The sequence below is a fragment of the Rhinolophus sinicus genome, linkage group LG07 (genome assembly GCF_036562045.2).
Source record: "Rhinolophus sinicus isolate RSC01 linkage group LG07, ASM3656204v1, whole genome shotgun sequence".
Classification (NCBI taxonomy): Eukaryota; Metazoa; Chordata; class Mammalia; order Chiroptera; family Rhinolophidae; genus Rhinolophus; species Rhinolophus sinicus.
The window spans coordinates 124362630-124386148 of record NC_133757.1 but is presented as its reverse complement, the minus strand read 5'-3'; the positions used below and the strand labels follow the sequence as shown (position 1 = coordinate 124386148).

At 44.7% G+C, this 23519-nt stretch overlaps 1 protein-coding gene and 1 pseudogene across 1 annotated transcript in view; both read right to left on the bottom strand.

Moving 5' to 3' along the window:
• The window catches only part of QRFPR (pyroglutamylated RFamide peptide receptor), a 36873-nt gene extending 13840 nt beyond the window's left edge, over positions 1 to 23033 (bottom strand). The window contains exon 1 of the mRNA XM_019741427.2: positions 22180 to 23033. Coding sequence (XP_019596986.2) covers positions 22180 to 22519 — 340 coding nt within the window. The 5' untranslated portion in view covers positions 22520 to 23033. The remainder of the gene's footprint in view (positions 1 to 22179) is intronic.
• On the bottom strand, positions 8285 to 8909 carry LOC109452480 (retinol-binding protein 4; annotated as a pseudogene).
• Positions 23034 to 23519: the final 486 nt, after the last annotated feature.

The window sequence follows — 23519 nt, the reverse complement described above, 5'->3', positions numbered from 1 at the left end:
GAACTGAGGGGAATTTGGTACATTTGAAGCTAACCGATTGTTTGTGGTTAAATTGCCTATTAAAGGACATCTAGTTCTATGGCCTGGGTTCCCTGATAAAGATACTGCCGCTCAGAGAGGTTAAGTGATTTGCTCACGTGCACACAGCTGTGTAGTGACGGAATGAGGCCTTGAGCCCAGCTCATCTGACTCTGTCCACTACCTCAGCCTCACTTATCTGGATAGACCCATGCCGTGTGACCGTTTTCTTGTCTACATGCTCATGAACCATCTGTTCAATAATCCATTTGAGAATAATCCACTTGGGAATGTTGCACCAAGCCGGAGTTCTATACTCGGTCACCTCAGCCTTTGTCTGAATCCAGGCAGCATTTGCCCAGCTCATCGCTTCTGATATTTCTCCAACCAACTTTCTAAGAAATCCCTAAGGGTTTCCTTGATCACATTCTCCAAGTTTTGTCAATATTATGGCACGTAATTTATCTGGGCTGAGGATCTGAGTTCTTTTGAAAATTGATAGCTGTTCTTTTGCTCTCTACTCACTTATCATGGATCTTTGTTTTTATTCTAATTATCTTGTGCTTTTAATTATGGCGATCACTTTTCAAGGTCTGGAAAACTGAAGCAAAACAGGCATTGAAGAGTTTGGGTTTTTTCTCTGCCCTTTATTAAATTTCTCTCTCCGACCCTCCTTTTTCAACTCCTTGTTCTGAGGATCTCTCAGATAACTCTCCTTCCACACTGTAGCCAGCCCAGTGTGCGCTGTACAGATCCAAGCTCTTTTGCAAGAACGTGCCCTTTGTGACATTTCTTCCCATGAGTGACAATTCAAAACTGAGCTAAACCTAGAATTCCCTGTATAAGGCATTGTTTTCTTGGGATGTCCTTCCCTTTTGCTCTGTGTGCTTATCTGGTTTTAACGTCAGAGTTGTGTTTCTCAGAGTCTGCCTGGAATGGTCACTTCTCATTTTGATTGTCCATCATCCACCTGCATTTCCTACGAGCAACACAATTTCCTCTGGTGCGAAAACTGTCCCCCATGTGGGCAGGTGAGGTTAGAGCCCTGATAGAGAAGACAAGGCAGGGCCAGGACCAGGCCTTCCGGTGTTGGAAAGGTGCAGTGAACATGGAAGGGAGGCTGGAGGTGGTGCGGCCCCAGCTCACTAGATTGTGAGTGTTGACAGACCACAGCACAGTTACTGCCGCTGACCTCTGAGCACCCTTGGTGCCTGCCTGCCTGTTCCTCCAGCTTCACACTGATACTGCCAGCCACCAACATCCTTCCAGTACATTCCCTTCTCTTAGGCTACTCAGTCATCAATGTTGCTTGTAACCAAGGAAACGTACTTGACATACTTCTCTTTCATTACCTTTTCTTTGGAAGGTGGATTTCCTAAAATGCAGGGTACACTGATCAATGTCCCTTCTGTGTGTGCTGTGAACTCTAAAATGACTCAATCCTAATCCTGCTCTACAGTCTGGCTCCATCACTGCTCCCATTGCCACTGCGTCTGACTCCTGCATAGACAACTACAATAACTCTCCTTTGCCCACTGGACTCAAAACAAATGCTTTGGCTTAATATCATGGCTTCTCTTTCCAACCTTGACTTGTTTATACAGTTTTATTTTCCAGAATATGAACTTCTTGCTCTGGACACGAATGGTGTCCACTGTCATCACTACCCACCCGCCCTCATCACTTATCACACACAGTGCAGGTCTCAGAGATCCAAATAGAAACAAGACCTCATTATTCCTAAAAACGATGCTTGGAAATTGAAAACAATTTGCCAGTATTTGCTTTCACCCTAGTGTAACAGTGACTTTCAAAAGGATCCAAGTGAAAAGGTCAGAGTAAAAAGAACAGAGTATTCATATGTACAAAAGACTGAAAGCATTCTTTTATTAATTTAGAAAATGGTATAATGAGCTATAATTGCATAAAAGTACCTAATGATGATAACCACTCTGTGAAGAATTTGTTCCAAGGTTAGTAAAACAAACAAACAAAAAATGCGAAAGGACATTTGCAGTTTTATAAAGGAAAGGCTACTTTGTACATCCACTACTTGAAACAATGATTTAACATATTATCAAAGAATCTGGCACATAATTAAATTACCTTAACTTCCCGTACCAAAAAACCCAAGTCATATTCAAACAGCTGATACACCCTGTCCCAAATTAGTCTGGAAGTTTCTAGCTTTGTCCAACATGTTTCTTCAGCAGCTGCTAATGACCAAATTTACCAACTCCTGAATCCTACCTCATTCCCCTCAATCACATCCTACAATAGGAGAGTGGGGAACAATTAGTCAAACTCAGAATTGTTAGACCAGCTGTGGCTGAGAACACAGGCTCAGAGCCATGGACCTCCCCAGCAGGAAGGCCCCCCAGAGAGGATCCCCGCTGCCTGCAGGCTTTCCACCAGTGTCCCCCAGAGCCCCGGGTTTCTGCAGGGTTGCTCTAGGAGCTGCCCCGGAGAGAGAGGGGCAAGCCAGCCACAGCAGGAAGGAGACGGGATGCCGAGCCCCAACTCTCCTGCAGCTAGAGCCGCTCCACCCATATCTAGCTTCATTTGTTGGGGTTCTAGCATGTAAGACATCGAATTTTAAAGAAGTTATACCCCAAAGTGGACTTACACAAGCCACACTGGAACACCTGCCAATTTTAACTGTAGAGACTGAGGAAGAGAACCATAGCTGCTAAACACTTAACAAGCGATATGAGGCCCTTGTCTCCTAGAATCTCAGCCCTCCTGATAATTAGGCCTATTTAGCGCAGTCACTCTAATAATCATCCTATGATTTGTGAACTTTCTGCTAACGCTGCATTTGTGTAGCAGGAAAGAACTGAGCCCAGGAGGAGCCTGGCTGGAACAACAGAGAGGCTGGGAGGAGGTGGAAATGGCTGAGATCCTGCAGAGCGGAGGGTCGGAGGAAGGCTCTAGAGCGGCCAGGTGCCAAGAGGAAGACTCAGTAGAGAGATTGCAGTAGAAAACGGACAGCAAGGAAGATGAGCCATTTTTCTCCAGAATTCCTGCTGGACTCAGGGGAGAAGAATTTTTTGTGGCTCTCCTATTAGCCAGCTGGTGGAATTCCTGGATTGATCCTTCTGTGTTTATATCTTTGTTTATATATTCTTCTACTTTATAAATTCTCTTTGTCTACTTGCTCCACATTATGGAGATTCTCGTCTTTGCTTTCCAGCTCTTGTAATTTATAAGTTCAGCAATCATATTTTCACTTTTAAGACGTTTTCCTTATTGTGAAAATGTTTCTTTTCTGTGAAGCTTTCTCTTGACCTATGAAGTCAGTGTCTTCTTAAATCCAGACATCTCCCATTTGACATCGGTAACTCATTCATGAAAATGAGACATTCTGTGTGAAAATGTGCGCTGATAGCCTATTTCCCATTATTTAAAGTGCCAAATTAAACTCCCATCAGAATTCCTTAAGTGTAACTAAAATACACTAAGACCACCACTTAGTATGTAAAAGGCTTTAAAACATTGCTCCCTATTGCAAAGCAATTAGATCAATTGTTACAAATTGCTTGTATGCACACTGCTCTGGATGTTGTGTTTTCATGGCGGGTCATGAATTTTTTTTTCAACATGACATAGCAACTGGCACACAGAAATTAATAAATATGTTAGAAAACGCAGGTAAAACCTGCAACAAAAACAAGGCAATTACCTGGGATGAGCTGCTATCACTAAGAAAGCAGCAGACTGGAACCTTGTAGAAAGTTGAAAGGCAAGGAGAGCTGAAGTGCAATCACCGTCGCTGGTTGTAGAAAGTGGTATCATGGGTGAGTTGGGTTACAAAAGGGCCATTTCAGGCAAACTGTGAAACTGAGAAACTAGCTGAGATTCTTTACCACTTTCACTACGGGGTAGGGACTCCTGAGTGTATCTTCAGTGTAGGTGGCTGACACTTAAAGATGAAAAACCGTAGAACACTTACCATTTATGTTTATAGAATTCTTTGCATGGTGCTATGAGAAATATCAGCAACAGTACCTCCACTGGGTTCAAGATTAAGATTCACCATGGTCTCTGTGCAGCCCACAAGTGATTTCGCCAAGTGACCTAGTGGGTTCATGGAACGCTTTCCAGATTATCACTGTGATCGGCTTTTCTCAGACTGTTATTCTGAACAACCTCAATACTTCTGAATTTCTCAGCGTGACGTTTTAAATCTTCACCACCTTTTTCACTGATCCGTTCTCAGAGTCAGTCTTCTTTGCAAGAGCAGCAGTCGCAAAGAATGAGTGGACAGATGTGACGCTTTCTCTGCATCAGCGCCGTTGAGCACACACAGGCCAGCTTTTCAAAACACCTACTTGTGATTTGGATGTTGTATCAACTGCATTTAGCATATCGTTTGTTTAGAATGTTTTATTAAGTTTGAGACATACATTTTTCTTATGTAAACATCAACTAAAAAATTGATTTGTTGGGTGATAGACTTATTGCAGAAGTTTGAGACTTAAGAACCAATTGGAATTCCAGTGGGAAAATATCAGAAGACATTCTTCAGGATATTCTGTAAATATGAAAATACTTCTCAGAGTTTATTTCTAAATTAATTTATAAATAATCCATGTCTTACAGGTTTCATTTATCAGTTTGTCTTTTTCCCTTTTGTTCTGCAAACTTTCTTCAACTGTCTGACAATCCTTGGTTGTCTTCACAGATGTGAGAATGGGGCAACATGGCAGACACCTGGCTTCAGTGTACAGGGGCTGGTGTGTCCCCAGCAGGACCTTGGAAAGAGTGGGCCTCCAGTGTGGGCCCTACAAAGTGCAGAATTTAGGATTTTCGCTGTGGAGCCAAAGCTCATACTACTTCTGTAGTTCTCCTCAGAGTGTGTCCTTCAGTCACTATTATAAGAAGAACCTTCTGGGTATACATTTGTGCAAGAAAACAAATTCACCTGAGAGAAATTACGTTGTTTTTTCCCTGGTCTTTTCTTCTACATTTCATTATTCCAATAGCTGCAGAAACTATTTTAGAAAAGTAATTGAATTGGATTTTTACTCTAATGGCAATAATTAGACTTTCAAAAAATAGAATAAAACGAGCCCAGGTTAAACATTAGGGTAAGAAAGAAGAAAGCAGCAATAATGTTGTTTCATTATGTTCAAAATGTTAAAATGACTCAATGTCAAGTTATACCGGAGGATTTTTTTGTGCTAAGGAAGAAACGTTGAGGGTCAGGTTTTACATTGAAAAAAAAATTCTTCAATATGAAGATTATCAGTTAACATAATGCATTTTCACATGTCCTTCCCCAGAAATGCTTAATAAAATTTTAGAAATATTTACGTAATTTATGTACTCAGTTGCTAATCAAACATATAGTAAACTCGAATTAGTATAAACTAATGTCAAAAAATAGCAGAACAGCTAAATTATACATGAATATAATGTAAATTATTATAATCATCTTTCTGTGGATGTTTTAAAATGAAACAGAAAACGAACCAAAACCAAGCAACAAACAAATGATATATACATGCACACACACATACACATACTCATATACCCAAACACTACAAGGTTTCTATTTTGCTAAAAAAAAAATAAGTAGGAAAAAACTAAAATGTAACATGCTAAGATAATCATCGTAATTATCTTTGAATGTTGGAAAAAATAATTTTATTTTCTTTATATTTATTTGTTCTACATATTAATTAGGATGGTTTGGACTGCAAGTAAAGTAAAATCCAACTCAAGTGGCTGAAACAATAAGGGAGATGTATTATTTCACATCAAAGGAATTCTAGGGTTGGATGATAAGAGGGTGGTAGATTCCACAGCTGAATGATTTCACCAGGATTGGGGTGAAGGGCTCATCTCCTGGGTTTGCTTTTGTTCTTAGGATTGTCCCTCTGTGCAAATAATAGTGCAATCATTGCATCTCTGACCATGTTCAAAGACCAAAAGAGGAAAGGAAAGTACAGGCATGTCTCAGAGATACTGGGAGTTCGGTTCCAAACCACAGCAATAGAACCAGTGTCACAATAAAGTGAGTCACACAAATTTTTTTTTGTTTTCCCAGTGCATATAAAAGTTATGTTTACCCTACTATACTGTAATCTATTAGGTGTGAAAAGCATTATATCTAAAAATCAATGTACATACCTTACTTAAAAAGTACTTTATTGCTAAAAAATGCTCACCATCACCTCAGCCTGTTGGAAAAATGGTGCCAGTAAGACACACTTGACGCCGGGTTACCACAGACCTTCAATTTGTAAAGAATGCAATATTTGCAGAGCCCAAGAAACAAGGTATGCCGGTATATACTTTGCTCACTTCCTTACGGAAGCGAGAAAAACCTCAGAGCCTGTGGCCAAAATGGGCTGCATGCCTGTTTTGACACTCATCATTACAAGGAGAGTAAAATTTAAAATATTGGTCTAAATGAATGAAATCCAAGACCTAGAGCTGAGACGGGGTCCTGACCTTCCCTAGAGAACACGCCCACCCAGCACTTGAACATGTCAGGTTTCCGTTCGCGTTGAAAAAGACTGAATACATGGAGGCTCATCCTACGTGCATTCGTTTCCTGTTGCCGTGTAACAGATCGCCACAAACTTTGTGGCTTAAAGCAACACAGATTTAGACCTTCCAAGTCTGGAAGTCAGTTAAAACCGGTCAGCAGGGCTGTGGTCCTTCCAAAGGCTCAAGAGACTCTGTTTCTTTGCCTGTTCTGGTTTCTAGAGAACGTCCTGCATTCCTTGGCTCAGTCCTGCCTCACCCCAACATCTGACACAGTTGTCTGCCTCTGACTGCTGACCCCTCCGATAAGTACCCTTGTGATTCACTGGGCCCACCCAGGTAATCCAGGCTCACCTCCCTGCCTCCAATCACAGGCTGTGGAGATCAGGATGTGAATGAACATCCTTAAGTGGCTACTATTCTGTCTTATCACAATTAATATGACTTAATATTGCAGTGATTTAACATCACAAAGAGATCAGTTATCTCCAAAACGATATTTTTAAACTGAATACAATACCAATCAAAAGTCCAGGCAGTTAACAAACTTGGTTTTAAATATATATGGAAGACTAAACATCCATACACAGCACGTGAAGGCTCGCTCTCAAATCCAGTCTCTAGCCCCATAGTGCTCAAACGCTGCTGTACGTTAAAACCTCCTGGAACCTTTTTAAATCCTAAGGCTCCACTCATACTCCATAAATCAGAATCTCTCAGAGTGGGTCTCAAACTTTCTTGTGCATATGGACCACATCGGGAATTCTGTCTGGGGTGGGCCTCTGGGGCTCTTTGTAGCAATGCTCCAGGTCAGCTGACATTGCTGGTCCATGGACCAGACTCCAAGTAGCAAGGAAAATGCACAATACAGTGAAGACTTTCTATTTTGTTCCAAGGGAACATTACTTCCTGACTGCAATATTTTTGTTACCATGGTAACCAGACCCCAAGTGGGTCCTGTGACCCCTGACCTAATGACCTGAAATGCTGGCAGAAGAATGTTTTCACCAAAGCGGTCTCTGCTTCTCCCACGCTGAACCCCTCAAAGGAACCAGTACTGTTTGTTCCAAAATAAAGTATCTTCTACTTACCCCTGAAGCAGGAAATTTTTATTTACCTCTTTGTATCAGGAACTTTAAAGAAGCCTAATAACTTCAATTGTCTGCAATTCTCTGCATTGCCAGCCACTCTCTAGAACTGGAGCATGTTGTAAAGATATATAAAGGACACGCAGAGCTCAGAACACAATTCTGGGTCATATGCCACCCACGTAATTTTTTTTCTGTTTGAGATTCCTGTAAGAGTTTTAGTGGGAAAGAATCAAATCCCATTCTCATAGGCAGCTTTCCCATCTGTCAGTAACATCTGTAAGTCAAGATTTTCTGACAATAGAAAAATGTGGGTGTTTTTCTTCCAGCTTTCTCCTATTTTTAAAGAGGGTTTTGTTTATTTGTTATATACCCTTTTCCAGAAAGAAAAAAGTGGGGGAGGGTACACGTGTAGAGTTGTTTTAACTACAGAAAAAAGTCTTCTTTGACCTGTTTACTACAAGACAATGTAAAATGAAGTCTGCCAAGGATAAAAAGCAAATCCAATTTAGATAACTAACCAAGGTTCACAGTTACCTAACATGAAATTCTCATCTTTACTTTTTTTTTTTTTTTTTAGGGAACAGGTGACTATACTTTAATAAATCAAAGTCTGGAATCCTAAGCCTCAATTGATCCTTGGGAAACCCCAGTAAAGACATACATCTGACTGCAAACAGATTCACTTATTCCTACGTCTATTTTTATGTGTACTGAAGGCTGCATGTTTCCTGAGGAAAAGGGAGGAGAGAGGCCCAAACTAAACTAAGATAAATAGAGCTGAAGGCTGAGTGAGAGTTAGTGGGAAGTTTCCAAACGAAACTGGACACCCCGATATCGCCACAAAAGGTTTCTTTGGGAATTGTGGTCGCAGGAACCACTGTGCACACTCAGTCCGTGCTGCCTGGCCAGGCACAGCTCCCACCTGCGCCTCACGATTCTCTGCACTTCTGGGGGCAGGCCGTTGGGGCTGCGGGCAAACACGGAGGGGCTGCTGTCAGCACAGGTGCCGAGGGGCGCAGGAGGCGACAGGGGTGCTGCCAGCACAGGTGTCATCGTCTGTGTGGACGGTCCAGTGGTCGTTGTTTCCTCTCTGGAGAGAGGACACTACACCCCAGGCCTTCATCTTGAACTTGGCAGGTCCTCGGTCTGGGAAGGTGCTCGCCAAGCCTGCGCACGCGTCCCAGCTGTTCAAAAGACAGACTCGGCCCTCGGCCGTGCGCTGCTGCTCTGGCCGCTGTTGTCCACTGAGAACTCCGCGATGACGTTGTCCTGCAGCAAGAAGCCCTCGGGCTCCTTCTACGCCATAGCCTACCTGGTCCGGCGGCGAACACCGGGAGACGCGCGCACACCTGGTCTGCGTGTCCCCGCGCACAGAGCGAGGGAGGCGCGCCTCATCACTGTTACTGAAATAACTGCAACCATCTCTCAGAGAACTGCTCTGCAAAACAACTTGAGAATTTCACAGGTACATTTAAAAGAAGCAAATTAGTCCCTGAACCTCTCGGAGTCATGCAAGCCGTCTGCGTTTCACAGCCCCCAACACCTTCTAAGGAAAGAGCAAAAATACACCCCGCTTCCTGGGCCCATCGCCCCCAGCCTAACGCAGCTCTTTCTTATAGAGTCTGCCCGGCGAGAGGCCCTGGTGGGTCACGTGACCCCCCCCCCTTCCACCAGCCCTTTGCTGATTGGACCATATTGGACCCAAAGTCTCTGCCGGTCAGATGCCTCCTCTTTGGGCTAAGACCTAGGAAACAGAATAAGGATACAGTGCGAGATGAAGCCAAACAATGTACACAAAAGTCACAAGTAAGAGGGGGGCCACCAGGGTTATGGGAAAGGAGAAAACTTAAAGACAAATATAAGAGGGATGAAACAGAAGTGTTTTCTAGCTTCTTTCTTTCCTCCACCCTTACCCCTTCACTAAGGGAAATGCTTGCTGGGTATTTCCCTCTTTGAGCCATTTTATGAACCCGATTGTGTAGGTAAGTGTGGGAAGATATCAAGATGGGCTATTTGCACGAATAAAATTGAGACTGAGCTGAATGAGACTGAGAGGAGAGATGGAGAACAGGAAGAGAGAGAATGGTGAAGAAGGAAGAAGATGCAGAAGAGGAACCGAGAAAAGGCTGAGGAGGGTTGAGGGGACGAACCAGACAGCAGGAATGTCCACAAGATAATTGACAGGACACCGTCATGGTCAAAAGAGGTTCCCTGGGGTGAGACGGGCCATTTGGCACAAAGAAGTTGGAGATGCCATTCAGTGGGGCAGTTTTGTATTAATCCCAGTGTGGCAACATTATGCCTACGATCTGGGTGGCCAAATAGACTCATGAGCCTTGCAGGGTGAGAAAAGTTTTGTGGGACACTACTGCATATAACAGAAAGGTCCCAAGTGGAATGGAAGAAAGGGGTTTTCATGAGAAACCATTAGCGTTGGTCACTGGCTGTTTGTTTTGTTTGAACACTGTACCTGGCCTGGGCCATCTGGAACGCTAGGATTTATTTTGCCTTCCAAGAGTAAAGTGGAAGACAGAAGAAATGAGATACTAAAAATAATTAATAAACCCAAAGATGAAAGCCTATGGTCCGTCATGAAAAGCAGTCAGACTTCACCAGCAGGCCAGCGTCCACTGCTGGACAGGGACAAAATCACAGTCGTGGCCGAGCCCTGGATGTTCATTCTTCCTGCTGAGCTTCACACAACTGCTTCTTTGGGTCCCACTTCGATTCCATGAGACCTGCCTGTTAAACTGTCCTTCAATTTATAAGTGACCCACGCTCTCCTTTATGGCTAAAAAAGAGCCTTGCCATAACTCCAATTATTTAAGGTAAACTGAATTTTCCTTCCTTGCAACCAAAACAGCAAAAATACAATATATACAAAAGACAAATACAATCTCATTCTCCTGCACATCACAAAAATAAATACAACCGATTCCGTAAAAGCCTCAAACACTGTTGCAGACAAATAAGGAGCTACCCATTAATTCATTCAAAACTACGTATTGAGAACCTCCTGTGTGCGGCTGAGACCGTTCCGTTTCTGGGCAACAATCTGTGTGCTGGAGAGACGAGAGATGACGTGTTGACCTTGGGAGCCTACATTCTAGTGGAGGAGACCAAAACCAGGCAAATAAATTGTGTCTTCAGCGTCGTAAAACTCAGACGCATTAGTTCCCCAACAGTAAAAATCTAATTTGAATAATGTGCTCCCTGGTTTAACGAGCTCCTTTTGCATCTTGCTAACACAGTGAAGATCTATATTTTAGACCTAGAGAGTCTATTTATAGGTAATAGAAAATTTTAACAGGACCTACATCTTGCCCGGAGTGTGGTCTTACTTCATTAAGTCCTCACTTAATTTGTCCTAAGCACTAGCCCAGAGCTAATTTCCAAGGCGCCACCACTCTGCTCTTTAGAAAAGTAAAACTATTCTTTTCACTCATTACCACTGCTTCTTCCTCAGAACCCATTAAAGTAATCACTGGTTGGATCAGGTTCGTATGGATACTTAGACTAGATTTTGATGCAATAAAATTCTTCCCCATACGAATTAACCCTTTATTGTTTGCGGATATTGCAATAGAGGAATATTTTAAAAGCCAAGCATGTTGCTTCATGTGTAGACTAGCTTGACAGCTACTCCTATATCTGAGTCAGCACATGCTTCTGAGAACACGTGTGTGCTTGGGGCCCAAGCATTACTGGGCTGCTGGGCAGAGCCACTGAGTCCATTTGCGGGAGTCTGTTTTCATGAAGGTTTCCGAGAAAAAGACCAGGGCTTTTTCATTTCAGAAATCTGTCCTCTAGTTCTCAGACTGGTATCTGAGAGCCAGTGGCTAGGTGACACTGCACAAATGGGGCAGAAGCAGGTGACAGAGCCTAATGCATGGCAGAAAGATGAACTGTCCCCTTTCCTGTATAGCCACTGTGGTTAAAAGAAGCCCAACACTGAGCGGACTTCTTGGGCTCAAATCCTGTCACCATCCCTTCCCATCTGTATGAGCTTGGGCAATTTAATACTTAATGAGATAGATGGTTAAAAAAAGGAGGGGGCTGCAAATTTATCCCATCAAGTCCCCTCCTTTATCAATGTAACTTTGTCACCTCTCTTGTCCATTGGAGGGGTCTATTTACCCCATCTGAGGCCCAGTGATCATAGAAGCTTTATCATGGAAGTGACATTTATGCAACTTCCGATCTTGGGTCTTAGGAAGGAAAACCAGTTAGGACACAGATCACCTGTCCCTGCTCAGATCATCTAATACAATGAGCTTCTATCAGGCCACGAGATGAATGTAGTCTCATGAGTGACCCCAGGTGAGACCAGCAAAAGAACTGCCCAGTTGAGCCCAGCCAGAATTGTTGACCCACTGAAATGTGAGCAAATAAAACCGTGGTCTCTGAGCCACGAAGTTCTGAGTAGTAGCAGAATAGGTAACTGATACACAGATACCATCTCTTTGGGCCTCCCTTTTCTCCTCTGTAAAATCGGGGTAATGATATGTTCGTCACATAGAAACTCTCACATTTTTTGCGGGAAACGAGTAAACTCGTCATATCGCCTCTAGTTGGAACCGGCAAAAATTTTGCAAAGTAAATAAATAGAGACCTCTTTTTAAACTAAAACACTGAAAGTTTCATAGAAAAATATCAAATAGATCGAAAGATATGAATATTTTATGGAAAGTCTAATTTTGGCGAGAAAATGTCAAAAAAGCCCCGCGTTTCGACGCGATTTGGCAGGAAAATGCCCGCTTACAAAGTTTAAGAGTTTGATATTCATTTCATCATTGTTATTCCTCCTTTTCTTTGGTGCAGAGCACCCAGAATTGCCCAGATCCCAGCAAATCAATGCCAGCAACATGGGAGGCTCAAAGGACGGCAGTCATGGAAATGACGTCACTGTCTCACAGTGGCCCCGAGCCCACCGGCCAAACTGAGCCAGTCCATGAGCTGGACAGCAAGAAGACCCCAAAATACTTGGTAGCGTGTGATCAAGGGAGACTCTGCTGGGGTAGGAAGGGGAGTTTGGCACAAAGAGGCTGAGGGGCCGTGAGGTCCCACATTATTAGAAGGGGCACAGGTCAGTGGGACGCTGTGTATTAATGCTGATGACATGGTGCCTCCAGTCTGAGGTGGCCTAGAAAGACACGGGAGCCTTGCAAGGAATTACAGAACCTCTATGAGCCCCACCGAATGTTTTACCACTTCATTCTCCTCCAGGGAGGTGTTATGCTTCTGAGGCAAATGAAAGCAAGCACTCTTCTATTTCCGAGCACAAACGAATAGTTTGAATTTTCTTCATTTGATTATAGAAGGAAATAGTTTCTTCTATATTATTCAAGATTTCATCAACCAAAAATAACCTATAACTGGATATGACTATTTACAATTGTTTTACACAAATATGTATCATAAGTATCTGAGACATAACTAATATTGTAATTAGTCTTTTTTTAAAACTCTGAAATCCTTATTGTCTATAAATCTATTCTACCCACAAATGTATCTATCTTTTTAAATAGTGATACTTCACAGTGGTGAACAAGTTTCCTTTCACTGAGTACCCACTAAGTGTCAGGTCCTTTGCACGGGTCAGTCATTCTACCAGCAGCCCTATAAGGTAGACATAGATTTTCCCAAACTTACAGATGAAGAAACTACAGCAAAGAGAAATTAAAATAATTGTCCCAATGTCAAACACTGTGTTTACCAACCTGTACCAACTGCAGGTATTAAATGCATCTCAATTTCACAAGGAAAAGGTTTTTTTGTTTTTTTAATAATGTTTTTTCATTCATGTATTGAAAGAATCTTTCAAGTTTTACAGGTGGAAGGGTTTTTAGGGAAATATGTACATAGTATGCTCCATATTGAACTCCAAGGAGAGACCCTAAGAACTGGATATGTAATAATATTTTTGTTAAAATACAGCATGATGTAAAACTGCATCTTTGTTGCATTTTCTGCTGTCCACCCACCACAGTGGGACAGCAGCATAACTACTGTGCAACTTCTCTGCTTGGCCTCCAAATAGGGGCAGACCTAGTACAAGGAAACGTAACTTACAATGTGGTTAATAAGCATTAGAGCAGAATCAGAACCAAGGCTGTCTGACTCTCAAGTACACTTTTGTTTTCACAGCACCAAACTCTCTTGTTTCTCCCAGCATATGAAGACATGTTATCTTTTAAGGAGATTTCTATTAGCCCTTAATAATCTGCAATCTTTCTGGTACAATGGGTGAAGTATTTCTCAGAATCCCAGCCACAAAAAGAACAAATATCGTTTTGCATTGATAGATTGAAAACAATACACACTTGAGCACTTCCAAGTCATTATTAGAAAGCCTTAGTTTTGAGACAGGAAAGGAAACAAGAAGTTCAGCTCTGCTGAATCGTTTTTTAGAGACACAGACTGAGCGGGAACTGCCGAGATGAAGCTCTCAGACTGCATTCACCGCCCTCACTAGCTCCTTCGCAAAGGAGGCGTCAAACGTCCAGCACCAAGGACAGCAGCCCGCAGGCCGGTCCCTGGAGGATGGCGTGGGCCTGGCGGGAGCCTGGGAGCCAGGAGATGGCCACACCCAGCCCAGACCAGGAGAGGTGGACAGGAGAGGCTATTCAAAACTCTGGTCCAGCGTGATGCTGAGTAACCTCGTCTAGGGCTTGGGCCCCGTGGGAGGACACCAAAGGATTCAAAGACAGCGTGTGTTCAAGAGCGTCGAATCCCCAGGGTTGAACTCGGTCCAGCAGACCCAAGTGGGCAACTCGACCGAACATGTCTGTCTGCCCTGCGTGCCTTCCTGCAGCAGCCCTTCCTGCCCAGTGCGGCGCATGACCGAGCAGCAGCGCGGGCGCTAACGGGCCACAGGTGTACCTACTGCAGTTGCTAGGCTGGCCTGTGACACTTCCAGATTCAGTCGGTGCGGAAACACTGAAGTTCCTTACACAGACAGCAAAGCAAGATCGGCACGGTGTCAGCTCCCCGTGTCCTTGGCCCCAGAGGAAGACACCGAACCTGAAGGGACAGGTGACCACGGCGTGGGCCACAGCTCCCTCTGAGAGGAGGCGCCCACCTTAAACTGCAGCAGGGCAAGGTTTACACAAAAGCCTGTGGTTGGACCTTAAGTGGCAGCCCAGTGGGAAGTCCTGGGCTCGGCTGAAGCCAAACTAGGGCAATGGAGGAGAAGCAGCCGGTCTCCCAGGAGACCCGGGAAGAAACTGCCTGATGCTGGCTACTCACCCCACTTTCCCCTCCTGCTCAGGCAGGAGCTCCAGGCATTCTGCCAAGGCAGCCAGAAGGTGGTGAGGCCTTGCCTACGTGACCTACAGGGAGACCAGCATGGTAGAGCCGTCCCCCTGAATTTCCCCCAAGTCATTCAGGAGGGGGTGACCCAGACCTCCCAGCCTCCACCTTCCCACCAGCCTAGGGCACATGACTGAGGCCTGAGCAGAAGATTTCAGAGCTAAGGCCACAGTGATTGGTTCTATGGGTAAGAGAACAATATTTTCTGTAGCTACCAGGAAGGATCCTCTCTTTTTTCCGTCAGCCCCCGGTAATGTCTAATCTACTTTCTGTCCCTATGAATTTGCCTGTTCTAGATAGCCCATGGTGGAATCATAAAATTTGTCTTTTTGTGTCTGGCTTATTTCACTTAGCATAATGCTTAATATCTTCATTCTTTGTTATGGGTGAGTGACATAATGTTATGTGTCTATATCACATTTTGCTTATCCATTCATCTGGGGATAGTCACTTGAGTTGGGGTGGGGAGTTTTAAAGAAAATGTGAGCCTATAACTCTGGGGAAAATCTCACACCACCTGACAAGACAGCCCAGGAATGAAACCACAGGCTAGAAAGAAGACAGCTGAGCACAGAGAGGGAGAGTGGCAAAGCCTCAGACTCGTCGTTGGAGAACCTAGATCCAGCCGTGCCTGAAGCTAGCCCTAACCCTGAGACTTGCAGTTCCACAAGGCAGAATAGTCCCCCCTTTCCCTGAGTTAGTTTACGTTGGCCTTCTCTACTTGCAAACAAGAATCCTAATAAACTGACCACTGGTTGAAGAACTGAGCTGGGTTGTGGAGAAAGCAAATTTAAAAGGGCATCCTTTTTGTGCCTAGGCACCGGCACACAGCGACATTTTTCAAACATTCTCATTGCTAAATGCCTACCTGCCCTTATTTTAACTGTAAAATGCTCTTGTCCTACATAGAAAGCATCTATATAAATGTTTGGCGGCTACTGCCACTTCCCACCTCTGGAGAAAATTGACCTATGGCATCTTTTCTTCTCAAAGTGCGTGCATAACTGATTCTAGGGAACTCACCCAGGGTCTAGCCCAGCGTACAGCTTTCTGTTTTACTTCCAAACTACTGTTGCTGTTGGGCCTCCGCTTGATTTCTTTATTTTCTTTTTTTTTTTAATACACTTCTCTGTTTTAATGAGAGTCTTCTTTGCCAATAACTTTCAACATTCCTGGTAAAAGATTTTTAAGCTCCCAATACTGTTGATTTTTTATTTATTAACTTCACTATATTTAAAATTTCCCAGAAACACTAAACTTTCTGACGTGTCATAGAAAATCATTATAAGAAGTATAAGTGAAAATTTCTAACCACTAATCAAATAATAAAACAGAAGTTCCAGTCTACTCCCTCTGCTCTTCAAAGAATTCAGATCTGTTCACCAACTTCCTTTAATAACCCATTTCACAATGTACCAGCTTGAAATCTCTATAAAGTCACTTAAATCTTTCATGCTGTGTACCATGACTGCTTTTTCTTTTCCTCCCTCTCCCCTTCCGGTTCCTCCTCCCAGTAAAATCCTTTTTTTTTTTTTTTTTTTCATATGAAAACGTATGCAAACTCTATCTGTTAAAAAGAGAGAAGGGACCTGTTGTGATGAAGCCTGGACCTTGGCTGCCTGTCTCCCACCCTCACCAGGCACTCGACTCTGGGTAAAACCTTGTTGTGAGGTGTGCTGATTTAGAACTAGGCTTCTGTTCCCCAGGCGAGAGAATAGTTCTTCTTGTCTTTCTTTGTATTTCTTCTATCCCCACCTCTTCATCACTTTTGACTTCTTTCCAAATCCATCTTGAAAGACTCCAAAAAGATAAAGGGCTTTAGTAAAAGTGTAATTGGCTGCGTACAATGAAAGAATTGTTTCAGCCGTCCATGTTGGACTCTATTTATGCAACCTACTTCTGCGTCTTCCAAGAATTCTGACTTCAATGCCTGTTTTTACAAAACATAATAACTACAGTTCACTGGTATATGTGGCAGACCCTCTGCTATTTGAGCACTTTGCATCCTTTATTTCTTTTAACCCTCATTACAGCCCAAGCCTCAGGGTTGTCAGCATTCACACTACATCAGTGGTTCTCAACCTTGGCTGCAAATTCTTTTCTTCTGAAAATCTGATAGCCGGGTATCACACTCAGACCAATTAAATCAGAATCTGTAGGGGTAGGAACCAGGTATGGTTTTGAAAACTCTCCATGTGATTCCTGTGTGCTGCCAAGAATGAGCATCATGGCCTTAAGAGGAATTTTCATATCAGCTACCGAGAAAATTAATTTTACATTTTCTTACCCAAGCGAGTGGTCTTTGGCTGAGTGCAGTACATGTGTGGATGTGTCCGTCTCCCAATGACACTGCCAACACTTAGGGCATTTTGGGAACTCCTTTCTTGGTATTGCTTTAGTCAATTTTCCAGCCACCATTAGAAAATTATTTTCACCACCCTCAGTGGGATTGCAAGGGACATGGGGTGACCATCATGTCCCTTGGCTGTGGACACATCCACAGCTGGATGGAGGTGGGCACAGAGTCCTGGGGTTCCTACCAGGCTGTCATCTACCCCTCCCCCACACTCCCCACCCACCTTGTTGATGCTGAGAGCCAGAAGGAGGCTGGAGTTTGAACTGACTTTCTACCGCCTTCTGGGAGGTCTTCAGAATGCATCCTCCCATGCCTGAAGTTCACATTACCTCAGTCACCATGAGTCCCATTCCCCAGATCCTCCCTCACCCCTGGACCTAATCCAGGCTCTGCATATCCCACACTCTTATTCAAGCCCCCACTCCCCACACTTCCACTGTGTCCCCACTGTGCACTCTGGAACCCCTGCATCCCCCATCTTTTATTTGAATGCTTCCTTCGCCTTCTTGCTCTGACTAACACCTGTCTATTCCACAAGGACACAGACGTCTCCACATCTATGATACCCCACACACATAGCAGATACCTCAGAAATGCCGAATGCAGGGGCGACTTGTAGGACTACTAACAATGGTGTTGACCCTGGGCAGAGGGGAGAGTGTCGGATGCCAATAAGATATCCACATGCAAATAAATGCCTGATCTTCGGATCAGGGAGATACTGTGGCTTCCAATAATGATTAGATAGTGATTTCAGAATCATCAGCAAAGAGATGAGAGTCCTGACGGCAGCCTTTGTGCAGAAGTGAACGAGGAAAGAGGAGAGATCACATACTAGGCTTCAGGGGACACACTCTTAAAAGTAACCAGAAGTGTGAGAACCATCCAAGGCAGGACATAAAGAAAGAGATGGAGACATAAAGAAAACAAAGAAAGAAGATATTTATGGAATCTTCTAGAACGGAGCAAAATGTCTGTTCAGAAACCAAATCTATGGTTACTAAGTTGACCTGGAAGAAACAAAGCATGTTCAGTGAGTGAATTTTGAGGAACTTTTATATATTGTGAAGAAACAGATAAAAGGAAGAAGAACATGCTGCAGAAAATGAGAGGGAAATTCCATTGACCAAGAGCACGAGGGGCACGTTCATTGCTGGAGTCTGACCAAATAGGTCACAGATGATCAGAAGGGCACAGAGCTTCAGGGCCGGACTTGTAACTGCTATGGGAACACAACCCCATCCTCACATGAGTGATAAAAGTCATAAGCAAATGCTATTCCCTATTCTTGGGGCAAAGAGCCCCTCTTCTGCTAACTCCATGTTGGAACAAGTTCTGGGGAGTAGTGTGGAAGTGAGCCACCTGGTGGACCACAAGTAGATGAGATTAGGACGGCAACGAAGGTGTGTAAAAGCGATTGCATGGCAGCTTGCCTCAGGGCTGGCAACTTAGCTGCTGAGGACCCTGTATCTCCTTCTGATGAGTGGAATTCATGGAAAAAGCTAAATGTTTATGGATACACCTGGTCTCCCCTGGTGCCATCACGGTACAAAAGGAAGGCCAATTTCTTTGCTGAGCAGTATGCTGGAAACCAACGGTCTCAGGTTTGCTTTTAAAGTCCTAATTTGTAGCTGCTGATTTCCACAGTGTAAACTCCCACGTGACCTATTTCAGACCAGCAGCACGATGTCCCTGAACAAGGAACTATGTAGAGATGTGCACAGAGGGTGCAAGCTGGCTCCAGAGTCAGATAGAACTAGTCCGGACTAGTCAGCAGTGTGGGGCTGGCACAGATGGGTTTTAGAAGCCTCTCAGGACAGTCTGTGCAGCCAGGTCTGAGAACCATTACTGAGAGGCATGCGTGCCAGACTTTGGTGTGAATCACCAGCTGGGGGAGCATGTCAAGACGCAGGCTCTCACTCACGATGCTGTTGCTCCCTAACAAGGCAGGTGAACGGCCCCCAAAAAGGAGAAAAAAACAAGTCAGCTGGTCATTCCCAGCCCTGCCATCATCCGAAAGGTCAGAAGCGTTTGAGAGAGACACTTTGTTGGGAAGTCACCAACGAGGTCCATGAATTATTTGTGGCCAAACTCAGAGAGGTTTGCTTTCACCCAACTACATGCTACTTTTTAAATTTGAATTAAATGCCAACCTCATGAAAATATGTATTCCTAGCTTCCCTGGAAAAGATAATAAGAGCGATAACAGCAGCAAAAGAAGAAGTGGCAGTACTGGGCACACACCCCTGCCTGCAGCAGTCTTGCCCCTGGTGCTTCCCAGGGGTCTCCCACCTGCTCTGTTTATGCTCCCTGCCTCCCTGAAGGAATTTGAGGGGAATTCATATTTTAGGTTTTATATAACTTTCAATGTACTTTTCCTTCCCCCATTGCACTAACCTACCTTTCTGTCTCATTTCCCACCATCCCCCACATATAGACTGTATATTCTTGAAATACTTTATATGGTGTTCTTGAAATACTTCACCTTCTTTCTCTCCTCCAAACTTTGAGTTGACGCCTGGTCCTGGAACACACCCCATCATCCTTTCTCTGCTGGCAACGGTCTGAATTATTCTTCACGATCCAGCTCGAACACCCCACCCTGGTGAAACCTTTCACCTCATTCACACTCCCACAGCGAGTGCTTCCTCTCCCATCAAGTCCTACTGTTGCTCATTTTGGGGGTATTTCCTACTCTCTGAGGTCCAAAAAGGCATAGATGAGCTTTATTTATTTTTGGATTCCCAAGGTAGAATGCTTTTCCACAAAGGAGACCCACAGTAGTTTCATGAAATAATGGAACTGCAAATTTATTTTCAACTCACACTACATCGCCTTGAACTTTCTTTTTGTTAATTTATCAATGCAGTTTTGCAATTATTTTCAGATCCTATAAAGTACAGTCTAATTCTCTCTCCTCTCTCCCAAACTTCAATTTTGGTGTTGCCTACTCAACTTATAAGAATATTTATTCTATAAATCTGGTTCCAGATAAACACAGGCCAGTTCTAATTAAACACTCCTTAACAGAATTAATAGCTTACATTTTCATGCAGTGATCCATTTTTTTCAAAGCACTTTTACTAACACACTTATTCTCACACTAACCCTGCAAAACACATAAGCAACACATTACCCTTTTTCAGCATTTGGAAGTTAAAGTGAAACGTCTGTCCTTCATGAACTGGGAAGCAAGGAAACAAAGTTTGAGAGAAACCTTTGCAGTGGTCACCTAAGTCCTTGGGCAGGGTGACCCACCATGCAGTCTCACCCACGCATTATTCTCCAGCACAGCCAGGGGTTAAAGATATGTGTCATTCTGCTTCCAAGCTTCTAGAATCCCTAATATTTTATTGAAAACCTGAGGTCCAGACATGTGGAATTAACATGTATTAGAGCCAAAGCAGGAATCTGGGTCTTTTGATTCCCAGCATAAGATCCCACTTTGCTTACTGATGTTTCCCTTTAAATATGGAGCTATAAACATCCAGCAATATAAGTATGCTTCCTAAATCTGTCCTCACAAACATTTAGAAATAACTCCTGTGCCTCTTCCTCAAAAAATAAGTTACATAGGATGATCAAAAGTTGTCCCATTAATTTTATGGACTCGGTTGCACTGGGTAACTTGAAAATGCCCAAGTACAATGATTTTGTCCACGTGCATAAGAAAGTCTATAATCCATAAATCAGTTTACACCTCTCAGCATCACATGTCACTTTCAAGTCAATGCTATGTACTCTAATGTTTTGTGCATTTGGGGAAATATTCACATTATAGATGAGCTGTGAATCAAAGGTTTTAGCATCCTGACCCAAAACCTGACTAACACTAAACTCAGTGCAAATTAATGGGGAAAAAGTAATGACAGGGAGATAAACTGAAGATCTCAGATCGGTACTGGTGGGATGAAAGAAGCACTTTCCACAAGATTAAAAGGAATTAGCAAGGAGGTGGAAATGGCAGGGCTTGGAGGCGTAATGACCCCTTTCTCTCAGATTTTCTCTGTATTTCTCACCACTTTCTAAGAATTTTGATGTGGCCACAAGAATACACCCACCCCTGAAAGTGCGGGTACACCCATGTGTCCTCCCCAAGGTACACAGCAGGCAGTGGTGAGAACACATCGCACTCAGCTGATGGCTCACGGGACAAACTCTCGTGTGTGTGTGTGTGTGTGTGTGTGTGTGTGTAAGGACTGGATCATTTGGGGAAGAGCAGTGTCTTTTCTCTCCCAACAGCCACACCCTGCTCCCAACTCAGTGACTGCAGGTGTCTTCCCTGCCGTTCCTGCTCCCTTCTAAGGAAGGAGAAATTTCTCCTCTTTACCAGTCAGGAGGGCACGTCTTTTCTGCATTCCTTCTTCCTACGTGAGTCTGTTAATCCAATTTTTAAAAAGAAGGACGGGTCCAAGATATTTTTCTTCTGCAAATGTATTCTACTTGTTTTTCAAAAGTTTTAAGTCCATACATGAGCTTGGTCTACAAATCACTGCCTGGAAGCCACACAGGCACGTGGGGAGTGGCCCGGGCCCTTGAGGCAGGGACGGGATGTTGGGGCTTTTATTGTTTGAAATACTTGTCTCACTTTTATATAAAAATAGAAAAAGTCCTGGTAATTATGGAAAAGGGAGCTGAAATGACTGAATTGCGGCGCGACTCCCTCCCTCTGGGCCCCGGACCTTTCCTAGGCGGTTCCCCAACCCGCGTCTCTCAGAGACAAGAAGAAAACCGCTGGACCGAAGCGGCCAAGAACTTAGCTCCCAGGGAGCGCAGGTGAGGAAGTTCTCAGGGCGCGGACCCCTGGGCTGGAGAAAGAATGTCAGGAGTCAGAGGAGCGGGGTGCGTGCGCGTGGGGGGCGAGGGGTCCCCTGGAAGGCCGGGACGAGGGGAAGCGGGCGGACTCACCCCCCAGCCAGTTGTCCGAGACGTTTTGGAGCATCGTGACCGGGATGCAGAAGAAGGCGATGAGCAGGTCGCTGAGCGCCAGCGAGCAGATGAAGATGTTGGTGACGGTGCGCATGGCCTTGCTGCGGGTCACCACGTAGACCACCAGCGCGTTGCCGAACAGCGCCAGCGCGAAGATGAGCCCGCCGGTGAGCACGAAGGCCAGCTTCGCGCGTCCCGGCAGCTCGGGCGTGTAGACGAGCGGCCGCAGCCCGTACAGGGCGATGAAGTGCTCCCGCGTCAGGTTGTGGTCCCGCAGCAGCCGGGAGAACTGCTCCGGCGTGATGTTCAGCGACTGCATGTTGCTCCGCGCGCTGCGGGGACAACCTGGGCTCCGACTGGGGGCGCAGGCTGCGCGCGGCAGGTGCGGGGAAGGGAGGCGGGTCGAGCAGACAAACCCGCAAGCGAGAGGCGGGAAGCCAGAGCGCGGAGGCTGTCCCCCTGACCCAAACGTCCGCGACTCCAAGAAAGTGCTGCTGCCCCCGCCCTTCCGCAGCAGTGCCGGGCGCCGCCGACGGTCCCGGCCTGTGGCTCCCAGGCTCTGCCCCACGCGCGAGGGTGGGGCTGCACTCGGCGCGCAGACGCCGCCTCCCACCCTCCGGACCCAGCCACCCGGCTCGCGCTCCGCCAGCCAGCCTTGCCCCAGGTCGTGCGGCTGTAAAAGCCAGCGCTGGGCTTTTCCACCATCTCTCGGTTTCTCCTCTTACGATATAATGTGAGGCACTTTCTTTTCTGTAATTTTAAAAATAATTGTAGCACATAGGAAATTGCAAAGATAGTATAGAGAGGTCCCGCGATTCCTTCTCCTGGTTTCTCCTCCATTCCACCTTAACTGCGGTACAAGACAAAACCAGGACCTTGACCTGGTACAGGGAGTGAGTGTGTTGTGTGGGTGGGGGGGGGTCTGTGTCATTTGATCCCAAGCGCTGATTCCCATCACCACCACCAAAATCAAGGCAGAAAACTGGCACCACCATCTCCGGCCTGCGACCCCTTAATAGTCATTCCCAGAACCCTCCCCACAGCCTCTAAGCCCTGCCCATCGCTAATGCATCTTCCATCTTCCTACTGTTGACAGGCAGTTATGTAAGTGGAATCATACAGTAAATAACCATTGGGTGTTGGCTTTTTTTCACTCAGCATGACACCCTTCAGAACTTAGGTACAGCAGTAGCTTTTTTTTTTTTTTTTTTTTGCTGAGGATGTGCCACAGTTTGTTCAACCATTCACAGATATGACACGTTGGTTATTTCCAGTTTGGGGCTATGACAAATAAAGCTGCTAAGAAGAATCATGTCCAG